General features: G+C 42.7%; 1 protein-coding gene across 2 annotated transcripts in view; it reads right to left on the reverse strand.

Annotated features, from left to right (window-relative positions):
• galnt10 (UDP-N-acetyl-alpha-D-galactosamine:polypeptide N-acetylgalactosaminyltransferase 10 (GalNAc-T10)) overlaps positions 1-12,582 on the reverse strand; it is a 95,245-nt gene that overhangs the window by 14,585 nt on the left and 68,078 nt on the right. For both annotated transcript variants that reach the window (XM_078286898.1, XM_078286899.1), the window contains exons 7-8: positions 8,623-8,740; positions 1,225-1,332 (exon numbers count right to left, since the gene is read on the reverse strand). In XM_078286898.1, the coding sequence (XP_078143024.1) occupies positions 1,225-1,332; positions 8,623-8,740 (226 nt within the window). The remainder of the gene's footprint in view (positions 1-1,224; positions 1,333-8,622; positions 8,741-12,582) is intronic.

Below are 12,582 nucleotides of genomic sequence, written 5' to 3' on the forward strand. Positions count from 1 at the left end.
AGACTTGGTGTCTGTGTTTCAGTGTGTGCATGCATGTGTGTGTGTGTGTGAGAGTTGAAATCAATCCACCGCAAAGAAGAGCTTCTCCCTCAGCAATGGAAGATGCAGACCGATCATCGACTTCAAATCCGCTTGACCTTGCCCACAGTGGGGCACCTATTGATTCAGTGAGACACACACACACACACACACACACACACACACACGCTGATGGTGGTGATAGTATGTTGCTGTGTGAGCGTGTAGGCATTTGAGCGTTTGTCATATTGAATTAAAGTAGAAAGTATTAAAGTATGCAGCAGCCAGGGACGCGGGCAGGAAGAAGGCTGGAAGAAGACGAGGCTTTCTGTGACACTTGAGGGAATAAAGCGTCTGTTGAATGTTTCACCAGCTGAAGCAGATTCCCCGTCACCTACAGGCACGTCGCTGCGCCGTTCGAGGCCAAAAGCCGTTGTTTTGACAGAGTACCGAGTCCGACTACACAACAAATTTAGAGTCAGCGTAGTTCAGAAGAGGTACTTCCCTGGTGCGAAATGACTCGGATGTTGTTTTGAAGGGCATTCCACTTGATTGCAGTGATTTGCTTGTTTTTGACTGATTTTTTTGTGTCCTCTTGCTCTGTAGAACGCTTGGTGATAAAATTGTTTTGTCAAAAGAATTTACGTAACTGAAATAAATATGGCTTGACAATTTAAATAAATAAAACAGCACATAAGGACAAAGATAGGGACACAAAATCTCCAATAATTGTAGGGTGCTATACCTTGGTGTAATATCAGAGGATGTGCTATTAAAATGTGACTGGTACCTAAAGCAATCACCAGAAACTGGTACAAAACTGAAGCCCCTGGTCTTGAACAAAGGACATGAAGATGCTTTTCCACAAAGCAATCCAAAAAAACCACATGATATTTTAGACCAATTGGAGACCAATCTTTCCGCAAACATGTCCTTTTGTCCCACAAACCTGGCGAAAATTGTTTCCGCAGCAAGTACATCGTGGTCTTTACTGTAATTGTACATATTTTACTATTTCTGTATTTTCTACTGTGTTGTATGTTTGATTGTGTAACCACTGCTGCCGTTTCCTAGCCAGATCTCCCTTGGAAAAGAGATTTGGAATCTCAACCGGAATTCCCGGTAAAATAAAGGCTAAATAAAATAAATAAATAAATGGTATTGTATTAAGACTGGGCCGCTGTAGCAGGCAGTGTTGAGACTCACCCTCGCCAGGCTGACCCCACCAGGGACCTTGTAGGGGACGTACTTCCTGTAGATGTGTCCCACCCTGGAGCAAGGGATGTCCTCCATCCGACCACCACACATCCACACCTAGAGTGATAAAAGGCAGTGATAAAGACAGGGTGTCAGAGGGTGTCAGAGGGGGTTCGGGGTGCGGAGCTGTAGTGCTGGTGTTTGTGACCGGGGGTGTGAAACTGAACCGTGTGAGAAAAACCCAGATGCGTTGACAAAAGAGAGGGATGAAGCGAAAGGGGCGGGAGAAGAAGAGAGCGTAGGAAGACACGATAAGGAAAGGGAGAGGTCATGAAGTGAAGAGAAGGAAAGAGGGACAGGACGGAAGGAAGGAGCGTGAGGATGACGGCTACGCAGAAAGGGGCGTGAAGTACTTTGATGTTAACAGGTTTATGAGTCCTGTGTGAGAGAGAGAGAGAGAGAGAGAGAGAGAGAGAGAGAGAGAGGAAGAAAGAGGACTGCACCATCAGTGTGATGCTGAGGACAGGATGGAGACGTCACTAAGGCGTACTGGCATTTCACACATTAGTTCTTTTGGGTTAGGTGAAGACTTGGAGCCACGTCGGCAGCTACAGCGAGAGGTAACCGTCTGAACTTCAGTACCCAGACGTCCTATAACGTGACGTCAGTAAACTGCACACAGCTCGCTCATGTTTACCAACCCCGGCCGGTCTGTGAAGCTTTATACCAAAGGAAACCAAAGTGCTGAAAGAGGAACAGATCTAACGTCGGTGGGAGCAACGCTGCGCTTCACATTCATTCATTTATCCCCACCTGGGAGCTGCATAGTAAAACCACCTCGACATTTACTGATCACTATATGAGCGCGGTCACACCGAGCGTGTTTGGAGAGGTTCATTCAAACTCTAGAGTGTTTACTCCTTCGGTTTGGTTTGTTTGGGCAGGCGGGAACGATGCCAGTTGAACTCTTTTGGCACAGAGACCGCCTGAACATGCGAGTCTCAGCCCTCTTCCAAGCAAATTGCGGTGTGATTCATCAGGAGTGACAACGTTATCCGAGCCAACTACAGTAATCGACCCCAAAATGCAGGGCTTTACAGGTAGAAGGAGATGGATGTTGACATCTGACAGCCAGAAGTTACTCATGCTTGGAAAGCCCAGCATAACAAAATGAACCAAGGGCAAACCACAGTCTTGACTGTTGCTCGTATTCAGCTGTTTCTTCATGCGTTCTTAACAAATCTGAACACCGGAGAAGATGAATTACAGCAAAGAGCACAGACAAGTTCATTTGCTTAAACAATACACAAAACTCTCTGACGCTCAATTGTTCAGTCTAAGGTCAGACACCAAAACTGTGTGTGTGGGAGACAGATCTGTAAGTTCATGAATGGGTTTGTTCTATAATATACGATTCGAATTTCCTCCTTTACTATCTGAAATGACCTTTGACCCAATTTTGTTTATCTGAAGCGGTACAACACTGGCCCATATAATCTCTCTTCACGCTGCAACAGCTATGACACGTCGGCACAGTTCAGCCCAGCTCATTCGGTTCAATAAGTATAAAACTGCAATGAAAACAAACCACTCATTTGATCTTTTCGTCCCATGTGATATGTTTTCTTTTGCAGTGCGTTAATGTATTCTCCATCAGTTACAACTCACAAAAAGAAGCTGAACTGAGCAAACCGTGTTCTGTATCTTCTGGCTTTGCTGGTAAACAACTGAGTGAAAATTACAGTAACATCTGGCTCCATATAAGCTCTTTGGGGGCGACCTCACCATCTGATCCCAACCATGCTGGGTTATTCACAGTGACCTCTGACCTTTCCGGACATCTCCTGCCTCCTCGCAGCACGCCACCCTCCACCTTCCCCTCCTCCCCAAGCATGTAATCTACTCCTAACCTTGTCGTGACTGGAATCTCTCAATTAAAACGAGTCTGGAAAGCTACTTTGACACAGCCCACAGTTTACACTACATTCACATCTTACATTTTAGGTGTAAAAAAAACAACACAAAATTGCGAGAATCTGAAGTCGTTTCAACGCTGAGAAAAGCCAATCAGTTGATTAATCCATTTTGCTGCGGAATAAAAACGACGAGTGGGAAATCCAATCAGAATTCGACCTCGGCGCTCTCTCTCCAGTCTACAGTGAAGCTCGCTCGACCGAGGTTTATAGCAATGTGTGTTTTTAGCCGTGACAGATAATCTATGCTGACAAAAAATATTTTTGCTGGTGAATGTTTTAGGTACAACTAGATTGAGATAACAGAACTGTTAAAAGGTTTTTGTGTAAAAGGTTTGTCCACTAAGCAGCCGACACTCTCTCTCTCTCTCTCTCTCCAGTGCAGAGTGAAGCTCGCTCGACCAAAGACCAGAGGGAACGCCCAGCAGCTCTCTTGAACTGTTTCACTATAGAAAACGCAGCAGCCAAAAGCTCCATTTTATTACAAATATTGAATGTTAGGGAACGCTCAGATCTTGGTGGATGATGAACATAGAACTCCAGAGTGATACTAAAAGAGAAAATTAATATTTCTAACTGGGTTGACCGTCCCTTTAAGCGTCTCGCTCAAGGAAACGTGATTGATGACGGACACACACTGACCACAAAGGGTAGCCCACTGCATAAATCTGCTGCCAACAGCTAGTAAGTCAGTAACGACAGGTAGATTTTGCTCCGACTGGCGTACTTTCTTTTTGAATTGAGCAACTGCGGGTCAGTTTGTCGATGTGGCTAATGCGCGTCACTCCCCGCACCCTCCGGAGTGGATATCAGCCGGCTGCTATCTGAATTCAATTACCTATCATCCAATTTGTCACACCACTATAGCCTGGACAAATATAATTGGGAGAAATAATAGATTGAATCCATCCTCTCTAGATCTCGCTGTAAGAAGGTCTACCTTGCCGCACTAATCCCTTCCGTCCTCTTCATCCCTTCACTGAAACACTTGAGCTTAATAACAGAAGGGCCCCACTGCATGAGGGATCAAGAGCTCGAGTTCAGCGCTGGACGGATTAAATTGAAAGCCTTATCTCTCACCTCTAACACACGACCTCTACAATCCTCTCACCTCAAAGCATGCCCACTAAAACCCCAGTACCATGGGCACAGGACGGTGTTTTCATCCCATTTAAGTGTACTGGCATTGATGCTGCCCAGGATTCTACCATGCTGTAAGAAGAAGTAATTCTTAACGGTCCAGTGCAATGAGAATTGCATTTCTCAATTTCATGGTATAATTTAACAAAGGACCTGTTAATGTTAAAGTTACCCAAATTATTAGAACTGTCAGCACTGTAGAAATTTGAAAAACTCTCCCTCTGGTTTCAACAGAATCAAAAAGATTTAGAAATCCGATGTAATTCCTGGTGTACATGATGTCACCTACACCCAGGTTTTAATGAACGCTCTGATTGGTTGACAGTATGCATAGTTCATCAGGTGATAATATAGGGCTGGACGATATGGTTGAAATCAATATGGATTTTTCTCGATATCAATATATATCACGATATGGTTCATGTATGCAAAATCACGTTAAATAATCAAATTAATGTTCATCTCATTGAACCGAATGGTAATGTTAGGTGTGATGTCAAACAAAACTGAAATTTTCAAATAATATTCCTACCATACCTTATTTTATCAGAGTTTTTAAGTAAAATTTGCTTGTCATCATCAATTTAGACAGCAGAAATGTGTGTCACGATATTAAAATATCTTCATATCATCACGATACGATTCCACTGAAAGACGATAAACGATAATATTGAATTATCGTCCAGCCCTATGATAATAGCCAACCAGCTACTTGTCAAACTAGCCAAAATCTTCCAACACTGGATACTTTGGATACCCCAAAGACAGAAATATTGTCTGTGGTGGAAGGTCCGGCTCTCAGTCAGTCCTACAAGCTTTGTACCATCTAACCATTAAACACCGTGTCATCCATGAACCGGAGTATATCAATGGGAGGCTGACCAGAGGTGTTAAGGTGTTAAGGTCAAGAAAACAGCCTTTTGGGGTCCCAGAGCACACCCAACCCAACGAGGATCTACAAGGCGAGGGCTAAGTGGAAAGTTCTGCGGTGGATTACTCGGAGAAGTTGCCGGTTCACAGAAAGATCAGGATGTGGTTCATGTTCCGCTGGGTCAGTTCGTTGTGGTTTTGAAGCATGAGGGCCGAGCAGTTGCAGCTTTTTCTTGACAGTGGGACAATAAGTGAAGGAAGCAGGACTGGAGAGTGGTGGGTGGAGGGTTATATACAACTCTGCTATCTCTTTCAAGGTTTATTGGAGGGAGCAAGTATAGTAATGACTCCTATTTTCTCGCATGATGGTGAAAATCGAAACCCTGCTTTGTACGGTAACTGGATCTAGGAAAAGTCATGGAAGGACATTTTGAAAGCTGAGCTATTTCAATTCTAATATTCAAACCGGCCGCCAACTGACCCGACCTGGCCTTTCTTGTTTGTCTCTTATTCTCCCGTTCTTGTTAAACGCAACAGTTTATAATCTTCGACACATAAAAAGCGATCATTCTGTCAGAAGATTTGGTTTCATTAAATCATTCACCGGCTTCATTACCTAATTACACCCGACAGAAAAACTCAGATGCACCGTGATGTAATAAGTTTCCTGATGTAATGAGTCTAAATATAACAGGCCTACGCTACTGAAGCCTCATAAGCAATAAAAAGATTATCCTTTTCCTACACATTGTTCTCCGACTAATCCCTTTACAGGCGTTCCTCCGCATATTCCAGCTCTGTAATTAACACAGCCCGCTCAAGCATATTGAGGCGGTAAGCTGAATCTTATCTGAGCAGACTGTGGAAGGGGTTTCGACGGGGCTTGGCATCAACGCTTGTCCACTTGTCTGGAACATCATAGTCTATATATATATATATAAACAAGCAAAAACTAGATTCTAGACACTGTACCACCTGGGGTTTTATGTCAAGTTGATTTGAGATTCAGGACTGCGGTAAGGAGCGCGACGCCGCTGAAAGGACTGCTGCTGGGACTGTCGACCGGCATTTAGTCACGTCGAAAAATCCCCATTTAGCTGACCCATTTAGCATGACACCCTCGTCTTTTGGGCACCTGTGAGCTGAAAACAAATACAATGTTGCCTGTTTGCTAGCTTCGTCATTCCATGTGTGACAAATAAGCACTTAGCTAATAGTTGTGTTTTCCTCTTACAGAGACAACAGTTAATTCCAGCACTTACCTTTTCTATAATTATAATATTAAATTCTTTAATTATATTTTTAGATTTTTGCTCAGGTACAACGCTGGATGTGGTTCGTCTTTCTTGGACAATTTCCTCTGTGAGAGACTTTTACTTTCAATGGGCCGAGACAGATTAAAAAAAAAATAAAAAAAATGATGAATGACATGAGTGCTGTGAGTCATTCCATTCATAGAAACATGTCTGTGTGTATGTGCCTCCTCTTGACGGAGTAATTGCTCAGTGAAAAATAAGTGGCAGTAACAGAAGATTTGAATGTTCATCTTTTTTTTTTTTTTTAAATAAGAAAACTACTGCGCTGAAAACTTCACTCAGAGAGGGACAGCAGCATCCCGTTCACTCAGCTCAGGGACAACTCAGGCCAATGCACTTAAAACTCCAAGCAGGTTTCCAAGTGGCACTGTAGCATGCGTCCAATCAAATCAAACTACACAGCAGTGGCCTTTGTGCTTAATTGAGTGAGACGGCAAAAGTCCTTACTCTTTAAAACCACAATTCAATTATTCTGACAAGCTTTTCTGTCTCTCCCCGGCTCCTGGAGAGGGGAGGGGGGGGGGGGGGGGGAGCGGCTCTTAACATGCAGGTCCAGTCAGGATAATTTATGGCTATCCTATAGAATAATTCATGCTGAGGAACAAGACAAAAGCATAATCTAATATGGTTTTCTGAGTATGATGGATGTGAGGAGTCCTTGATGCATCGGAGCATGTTTGGCTCAAATGATAGAAACACGAGTTGAAATCTTAATGTGGAATGCCTCACCTTGCTTTTACCAGCCTCAGAAAAAATACAACACCGAGAAAAGCAATTGGGACCTTTTCCACTTTCCCCATGAAAAATTAATTTTGAGATCTACAAGTAATCGATTTTTGACAATCTGGGCTGAAAACCAGTAATAGCCTGCTTACTAGATATAGCTCTGGAGTGTAACATCGTCCGCACAAAGATTTAATAATTGTTAACTGAAAACCCTGCTAGTCCCAATCTGTAATACAAACAAAACTGAACAGTAAATGCAGGACTTGAATAACGGCATCAAAGCCTTTGGAGTAGAGCTGAGTATTGAAAAACGACAGCCAAACTTTAGGTAGCTATAATGATTTTAAGGTATAAAAATGTATTGAAGAACTTTAAAATGCTGGATTCTTACAATATGAGCTCAAATTTTGTTCTAGTTCATGAGTATTTGAATTGAGGAAATCAATGGAGTGGAGTCTGATTCTTAAAGGAGACTGCATGTATAAATGCCACACAGAAAATAATACACAGAAAAAATGAAATGTGTATGGAAATGTGATGGAATTATCAGGCAAAAACATGGGTTGCTATCAATGAAAGATTATAATATACCATATAGTTTATTTTAGTTTACATTAGTTCATTTTGCCTCGGTGTAGTTGTACAAATGTCAGCCTCAAACACTGGGAAAATAAATGAAGCTCACCTCAAAATGAAAAGAGAAAAAAAAAAAACAATGAAGATGATTGAGAAACAAATGAAAGCTATGCAAAAATGCTCATTGTGTCCTTCATAATATGTAAAGTTGGTGCTGACATGTTGATGCAGAACTTCCCCTGTTCTTGTATTCCGGCAGCAAAACAACATGATTGTATAAATGGAGCACATAATTATCCAAACATATAATTAAGATATCTGGAGCATCATTTTCTTGTAAAATGTACGGTAACTTTTTACTAGGGTTTAAAAAATAGAGTACCAGTTCTGAGAAAAACACTAGGACAGTACTATTTCTCAAATCAAGCACCGCAGTACTTTTTCAGTCGTGGTGCCAAGGGGTCGAAGTCCTGGGAGAGACGGCCCCGCTGTCGCCCTCTACTGGCTGGCTGCAGAACAACTTGGAATAACTAATTTCATTTCTTCTATGTCTCCGCTTTATGGCGATTAATCAAAACTAATGATGATACATTTAGAAAGAATATTTGCATGAATTTCACTGCATGTAAGGGGGAAATATCTGCATAATGCTGCTCCACCCGTTAACTCTACTGCACAAACACTGACTCCAAAAATGCAACATGGCGGCACCCACAAAATCCACTTCTCGGGCTTCAAAGTAGCCGGTCGAAAATCAACGGGTGTCACAAGTACACAAGTTTTTTTTTTTTTTTTTTTTTTTTTACCTTGAAGGAGATCTCGTACTGCTCTCCTCCCCAGATCTCCAGACCCGTGTCATATCCTCCCAGCTCCCAGAACCACTTTCTGTCCACAGCAAACAGTCCACCTGCCATGACTGGAGACCTGGAGGACAGACAGGACACACACACACACACACACACACACACACACACACACAGAGTAAAATCAGACTCAGCGTTTTCGTAGCACTTCCCACTTGCCAAGCACAGTTTTCTCAGCGGTGTGTGAAATCCATCTATCTTCGCGTCTCTCTGCTGTGATCACACACCGTTTGGCTGGTTCTCCTTTAGCAAAAAAAAATAAATAACTACAGAATCAGCAGCACAGCACAATGTCATTAAAAACATCCTGCAGGTAATCAATCAGAGAGGAAGAGGGAGAGAACATGAGAGAGACAGACAGACAGACAGGCAAGAGTGTGGGGGAGGGAGAGAGATTTTATGGTTTAATCAGGTTTTTCACTGTAGGAGATTTTGGAATAAATATAATTAAAGCATTTGCTCATAGACAAATGAGTTTGTGCATCAGCTGAACCCTTTGGGATGGGGGTTTGGTCTCCTAAAAGGTTAGAGACTTTGAGACCACACTTGAACAAGACTTGAACAAGGTTGCACAGGGCATAATACAGATTTAAAGGAGTATTATGTCATCTCTACCATAAAGTGACCAGATTTTTGGGAGCAAATCCGTTGGTATGTGAGGTTCATGCAACACAGATGCCAGTGCGCAAGTCAGTAATTGTGTGAAACAGCAGATGTCAATCCAGACAGGGTTAAAATGAGCCCAGGACGTCAGAGTTCACTCATACAATATACTATATATAAACTACAAGGTCATTTAAGATTTAAGAAAATAACTGTCGATTAATATTACAGGAGGAGGTCTGGTAATGTCGTTTTTACCAGTGATTTCAATTTTACAAATACTTTGCACAGTAGGCGTATTCTGGAATCTCACAGAAATGATACTCCGCTTTCGTAATTTAGAGGAGAAATAAAGTAATACATATCTGCCATCCAGATTGCATTAAGGTCAAAATGTTCTAGATTAAATTACCAACGTTGTCCTGCAATACTAATCCCTTACAGACAGCCGGGCAGGATAAAATCCCTGAGGTAAAAATGACAATCAGCAGACCTCCGCTGGTAACGCTGATGCCGTCCAGAGAGGGGGAAAACCCGGGGACATTTCCCGGGACAGAGCACCAAATCTGGGGACTGTCCCCAGAGAACGGGGACGTCTGGTCACCCTACTCTAACCTTTATTGATGGAACTGCGACGACATTGACAGAACTTATCTCGCGCTACACAACTCTCTGGTGCCAGTGTGGCAAGATAGCGATCCATGACGTCTGCCACAGAGCCGGTGTAGCAAGATAATGATCCGTCGCTCCGAGACGACGTCCAGCCAGGATCAGCAGCAATTAGAGCTTGGCCGTTTCATCCCATCGTGTGCTTTTTTTTACAGTTTCAGTAATACTGATTGGTACCCAAGCTGATGTACCGTGATATAACATTGGGAGTAGCAGTTGTCAGCAGATGTCTAGCAGTGCCAGACAGACAGAGTCATGTCTGGAAATACTTTGCCTTTGAGGCAGATGAACAAGGAAACATAACTGATGCTCAGAAACCAGCCAGCAAACACTGCATTTGGCCGTTTAAAACAAAAGGAGGCAATGCATCAAACCTAGCAAAGCATCTGAAAGACCGGTACACTGACTGGTTGAGAGTTTGCGAAGCGTTGTGTGAATCCAAGTTATGCCTGAATCTTTTTTTCGCATCACTACTAGCTACCCTTTTTAACCGCAGCTGTTGTAAACTGCTCAGTTAAAGGGTAACTTCAGTATTTTTTAACCTGGACCCTATTTTCCCATCTTTTTGTGTCTAAGTGACTAAAGGGGACAACAATTTTTGAAATTGGTCCAGTATTGAGCGAGAGCGAGATCGCTTCAGTTTGAAAAATACCGAAGTTACCCTTTAATCTAGTCAAAACTCCCGATTATGTCTCGTCAAATGACATAACTGACATTGTGCTGGAAAGCCTCCTTTTTAATTGCTTACAGTTAAGGATTGCTTATTTCAGAAAGATGAGTTTATTGTGTCACAGAGCAGCGTCCCTGTCAAAAACGAAAAAAGAAAGCCATAAAAACTCATGCCGACAGCAATGTGGCTGTTAGCAGTAAAAAAAAAAATAAAATTTGTCCTTTTAGCTAAGTGGCTACAAGGTACTGAATCCTAAACCCTAAACAGCTCCATCATGTCCTATACATTGGTAAATCACAAGGGTCTATTTATGACCACAAAGCATAAATCAAAGGCTTTTACATTAAGAAAGGGCTCCCTGTTCAACACTTTACTGCTGTGTTTCCAGGTTGTGAGAGGAGTGAGGCTGTATTCCTGCAGATGTGCCTGCATGTGTTTAGAGAACGCCTCTCTGTCGGAGCCTCGGACTCCGTGGGTCGGCCGTCCTCGACCTCGCCACGCCGACAGAACAGAGACTTGGGTAGTCCCTGTAACTCTGAACTAAATACATCTTAGCAGAAGGATTTCTTAAATGCTAGACTAAAATATGAACCCATTCGCATACAGGCATGTAGCTACTGTGCAAGCAAAGTACAACATTCCAGTTGCTTGCAGCAACTTATCGTAGCTCTCTCTAGCCTCTCGAATGAATGGTAAATTGTAAAGGAAAGTCTTGGATAGATGTTTCTTTCTGCTGCTCAGCTCTATTGAAAATGAACGGACGTTGCTCGAGTGGGCGGCAGTGTGTACGCACAGTTCGTTGTCAAATTTGTCAACTACTGTATGCCTGAGGGAGAAAACTTGGCAAAGCAGGAGCAAACACACACACACACACACACAGACACATACACACACATACACACACTTTGTCTCCCTGGAGTGGTGCTGAATGAAATGTAGTGGGCAGTGTCTCATCAGGACAAGGGACAACTACAAGGACAAACTAAAATGGTTGCAGGGGGACAGGCGGGATGGTGTGTGTGTGTGTGTGTGTGTGCGTGCGCGTGTGTAGTGTAGTGTTTTTTAGCTGCTGCGTGGTCACTGGTGTTTGTGCGCTAAGCAAAGAGAATGCAGCAGTTGTATGAGCGCTGATGCAGGTTTGTGTGTATTAGGGGTTGAGATTGTTAGCTCTTATACACATGAGGGAGAAAATGTGACACAGCGAGACAGCACACACACACACACACACTCTTTACCTCCCTGGAGCCAAGGACAGACTACGCTGATATTTCACAACTCAGCTGATGGAGGGAATGCGGCGGCCCTTTTTAGATGGAGCATCGCGTTCGTTCAGGCTGAAACGCTGAAGACGTGCGCACCATCAGCTGATCAGTGTCAGCTGACTATTAGATAGATAGATAGATAGATTTATTTGACAATCTTAAAATACACATAATACTGCTTCACCTGAAGACAGTTATCACATACACTTACAAACTGTCGAGGATTAAATTACACAATAAAGCCCACAGGCTTATTTCCATTGTGATCCTCTAAGGGGGGGGGGCAAGATTGACAGGTGCAAATACAATATCCATTTAATCACATAACAGAAATAACATAAACGGACAACTCGGACAAGTTGATTTGTGCAAGGTCCCTATTCTGAGAGACTATTTGCTAGCCATTTCTTTATCGCCTGCTTAAAATTTCTCTCTGCTTCAATGAGTTTCAGCGATACTAGAAGTTTATTCCATTCAATTGCAGCCGGGTATAAAAATGTATTTTTGCCCATTGAACTCTTGAATCTAAAAAGAATAAAATCTGTTGAGCTGCGTCTTGTTGCATAGTTGTGAATGTCTCTGAAGCGATTAAAGTAGTTGGACAGATATTTGGGGACCTCATTATGAACAATTTTATGGGTATGTCCCAATTTGATTTGTATGACTCTTTTTTCAACTGGAAGCCAATTAAGTTGTTGA

This window comes from Centroberyx gerrardi, chromosome 11 (assembly GCF_048128805.1).
Source record: "Centroberyx gerrardi isolate f3 chromosome 11, fCenGer3.hap1.cur.20231027, whole genome shotgun sequence".
Taxonomy (NCBI): Eukaryota; Metazoa; Chordata; class Actinopteri; order Beryciformes; family Berycidae; genus Centroberyx; species Centroberyx gerrardi.